At 56.3% G+C, this 4,247-nt stretch overlaps 1 protein-coding gene across 1 annotated transcript in view; it reads left to right on the top strand.

Moving 5' to 3' along the window:
• The window catches only part of LOC130587570 (tetraspanin-31-like), a 4,386-nt gene extending 1,042 nt beyond the window's left edge, over positions 1–3,344 (top strand). The window contains exons 2-3 of the mRNA XM_057388551.1: positions 436–603; positions 3,125–3,344. Coding sequence (XP_057244534.1) covers positions 436–603; positions 3,125–3,268 — 312 coding nt within the window. The 3' untranslated portion in view covers positions 3,269–3,344. The remainder of the gene's footprint in view (positions 1–435; positions 604–3,124) is intronic.
• Positions 3,345–4,247: the final 903 nt, after the last annotated feature.

The raw sequence follows: 4,247 nt of genomic DNA, 5'->3' as shown, positions 1-4,247 counted from the left end.
CCCCATGTCCCCATGTCCCCTCAGCTGGTCGGGGTGCTGCTGGTGGCCGTGTCCCCATGTCCCCTGTCCCCGTGTCCCCATGTCCCCATGTCCCCTCAGCTGGTCGGGGTGCTGCTGGTGGCCGTGGCGGGGCTGTCCCGGTCCCGGTGACACTCAGGGGTTGTCCCCATGTCCCCATGTCCCTGTCGCTGTCCCCAGCTGGTCGGGGTGCTCCTGGTGGCCGTGTCCCCATGTCCCCATGTGTCCCCATGTCCCCATGTCCCCATGTCGCTGTCCCCAGCTGGTCGGGGTGCTCCTGGTGGCGGTGTCCCCATGTGTCCCCGTGTCCCCTCAGTTGGTCGGGGTGCTGCTGGTGGCCGTGGCGGGGCTGTCCCCATGTCCCCATGTCCCGGTGACACTCGGGCGGTGTCCCCATGTGTCCCCATGTCCCCTCAGCTGGTCGGGGTGCTGCTGGTGGCCGTGGCGGGCTGGGCGCGGGCTCTGGGGGTGGGTTCGAGCCCCCCCCTGCTCGGAGGAGCCTTCGCCGTCGGGATCTTCCTCCTCCTCATCGCGGCGCTGGGGCTGCTCGGGGCGCTGCGGCACCACCAGGTGCTGCTCTTCTTCGTATCCTTTTGGGACTGGGGGTTAAAAAAATCCTAAATCCCTGCTGGGGGTCCCCAAAACCCTCCCACTGTCCCCAAAACCCCATCCCTTGGACCCCAAACCCGTCCCGGTGTCCCCAATCCTCCCCAGTGTCCCCAAACCCCATAAAGCACCAGGTGCTGCTCTTCTTCGTATCCTTTTGGGGAGGGGGCTGAGGGAAATCCCAAATCCCTGCCGGCATCCCCAAAACCCTCCCACTGTCCCCAAAACCCCATCCCCTGAACCCCAAACCCTTCTGGTGTGCCCAAACCCTTCCCGTTGTCCCCAAACCCCATAAAGCACCAGGTGCTGCTCTTCTTCGTATCCTTTTGGGACTGGGGGTTCAAAAAATCCTAAATCCCTTCTGGGGTCCCCAAACCCGATAAAACCACCAGGTGCTGCTGTTCTTCGTATCCTTTTGGATCCCAAATCCCTCCCGGGGTCCCCAAAAGCCCATCCCCTGGACCCCAAACCCGTCCCGATGTCCCCAATCCCCCATAAAGCACCAGGTGCTGCTGTTCTTCGTATCCTTTTGGGACGGGGGGTTCAAAAAATCCCAAATCCCTGCCGGGGTCCCCAAAACCCTCCCACTGTCCCCAAAACCCTTCTGGTGTCCCCAAACCCCATAAACCACCAGGTGCTGCTGTTCTTTGTATCCTTTTGGATCCCAAATCCCTCCAGGGGTCCCCAAAACCCTTCTGGGGTCCCCAATCCCCCATAAAGCACCAGGTGCTGCTGTTCTTTGGATCCTTTTGGATCCTAAATCCCTCCAGGGGTCCCCAAAACCCTCCTGGTGTCCCCAAAACCCTCCTGGTGTCCCCAAACCCCATAAACCACCAGGTGCTGCTCTTCTTCGTATCCTTTTGGGACTGGGGCTTCAAAAAATCCTAAATCCCTGCCGGGGTCCCCAAAACCCTCCCACTGTCCCCAAAACCCCATCCCCTGGACCCCAAACCCCATAAACCACCCGGTGCTGCTGTTCTTTGTATCCTTTTGGATCCTAAATCCCTCCCGGGGGTCCCCAAAACCCTCCCAGTGTCCCCAATCCCCCATAAACCACCAGGTGCTGCTCTTCTTTGTATCCTTTTGGGGAGGGGGCTTCGAAAAATCCTAAATCCTGCCGGGGTCCCCAAAACCCTCCTGAGGTCCCCAAAACCCTTCTGGTGTCCCCAAACCCCATAAAGCACCAGGTGCTGCTCTTTTTCGTATCCTTTTGGGGACGGGGGCTTCAAAAATCCTAAATCACTGCTGGGGTCCCCAAAACCCTCCTGGGGTCCCCAATCCCCCATAAACCACCAGGTGCTGCTCTTCTTCGTATCCTTTTGGGACGGGGGCTGCAAAAAATCCTAAATCATTGCCGGGGTCCCCAAACCCGATAAAACCACCAGGTGCTGCTCTTCTTTGTATCCTTTTGGATCCTAAATCCCTCCAGGGGTCCCCAAAACCCCATCCCCTGGACCCCAAACCCCATAAACCACCAGGTGCTGCTCTTCTTCGTATCCTTTTGGGGACGGGGGGTTCAAAAAATCCTAAATCCCTGCCGGGGGTCCCCAAAACCCTCCCACTGTCCCCAAAACCCTTCTGGTGTCCCCAAACCCCATAAAGCACCAGGTGCTGCTGTTCTTTGTATCCTTTTGGACCCTAAATCCCTCCCGGTGTCCCCAAAACCCTTCCTGGGATCCCCAAACCCTTCCCGGTGTCCCCAAACCCCATAAACCACCAGGTGCTGCTCTTCTTCGTATCCTTTTGGGGAGGGGGGTTTCAAAAAATCCTAAATCATTGCCGGGGGTCCCCAAAATCCTTTTGGGGTCCCCAAACCCATCCCAGTGTCCCCAAACCCCCATAAAGCACCCGGTGCTGCTCTTCTTCGTATCCTTTTGGGGAGAGGGGTTCGGAAAATCCCAAACCTCTCCCGGGGGTCCCCAAAACCCTCCCGATGTCCCCGAACTCTCGCCAATGTCCCAAATCCCTTCCCGGTGTCCCCAAACCCTTTTCCAGTGTCCCCAAACCCTCCCGGTGTCCCCAAAACCCCATCCCCTGGACCCCAAACCCTTCTGGGATCCACAAACCCCTCCCAGTGACCCCAAATACCTTTGGGGTCCCCAAACCCTTCCCAATGTCCCCAAACCGTTCCCAGTGTCCCCAAACCCTTGCCGATGTCCCCAAAACCCTCCCAATGTCCCCAATCCCCCATAAACCACCAGGTATTTTGGGATATTTTGGGATATTTTTTGATATTTTGGGGTATTTTGGGGCTCAGGGGTATTTTGTGATATTTTGGGGTATTTTGGGGATATTTTGGGGTATTTTGGGATATTTTGGGGTGGGGTCTCTCTGTCTGTGCCCCCCCCGATCCTGGGGCTGCTGTTCCTCTGCCAGTTTGGGGTTTCCTGGGGGGATTTGGGGTATTTGGGGATATTTTGGGATATTTGGGGATATTTTGGATATTTTGGGGTATTTTGGGGTGGGGTCTCTCTGTCTGTGCCCCCCTTGACCCCCTCAGTACGTGCTGATCCTGGGGCTGCTGTTCCTCTGCCAGTTTGGGGTTTCCTGCACCTGCCTCGCCCTGGGCCGGGGGGCTCAGGTGGGTCACGGACCCCAAATGCACCCTAAATACCCTAAATTAACCCTAAACACCCTAAATTAACCCTAAACACCTCCAGGACCCCATAAACACCTCTGGGACCCCATAAACATCCCCTAAACAGTCTCGGGATCCCCTAAATGCACCCTAAATAACTTTGGGACATCCTAAATGCACCCTAAATGTCCCCGGGACCCCATAAACACCCCCAGGATCCCCTAAACACCCTCGAGACCCCATAAACATCCCCTAAACAGCCCTGGGATCCTATAAATGTCCCTGGGACCCCATAAACACCTCTGGGACCCCATAAATGCACCCTAAATCTCCCCAGGACCCCATAAAACTCCCCGGGGGGGTGGTCCCTGTGGCCGTGGGGGGGTTTTGGGGTTTTTTTGGGGTCCCTGACCATATTTCAGGGTCCCTGACAGTTTTTGGGATCCCTGTGTTTATGGAAGGGTTTTGGGGTGCCCTGACCATATTTTGGGGTCCCTGACCATACTTCGGGGTGCCCTGATCATATTTTGGGGTGCCCTCGCGGGTTTTTGGGGTCACTGACCATATTTTCGGGTCCCTGATGTATTTTTGGGTTCCCTAACCGTTTTTGGGGTCCCTGATCTATTTTCGGGGTTCCCTGACCGTTTTTGGGGTCCCTGTGCTTATGGTGGGTTTTTGGGGTTCCCTGACCATATTTTGGGGTCCCTGATGTATTTTCGGGGTTCCCTAACCGTTTTTGGGGTCCCTGTGTTTATGGGGTTTTTTGGGGATGGCCTAACCATATTTTGGGATGCCCTAATGGGTTTTGGGGGTCCCTGACCATATTTCGGGGTCTCTGATGGTTTTTGGGGTCGCTGTATTTATGGGGTTTTTTTGGGATGCTCTGATGTGTTTTTGGGGTCCCTGACGGTTTTGGGGTCCCCGTGTTTCTGGGGTTTTTTGGTGTCCCTGACCATATTTTGGGGTGCCCTTACCATATTTTGGGGTCCCTGATGTATTTTGGGGTGCCCTGACCATATTTTGGGGTTCCCTGACCGTTTTGGGG

This window comes from Malurus melanocephalus, unplaced genomic scaffold, assembly GCF_030028575.1.
Source record: "Malurus melanocephalus ecotype Western Australia unplaced genomic scaffold, MMel_1.1 scaffold_2095, whole genome shotgun sequence".
Classification (NCBI taxonomy): domain Eukaryota; kingdom Metazoa; phylum Chordata; class Aves; order Passeriformes; family Maluridae; genus Malurus; species Malurus melanocephalus.
This window is presented reverse-complemented; position numbering and strand designations above follow the sequence as displayed.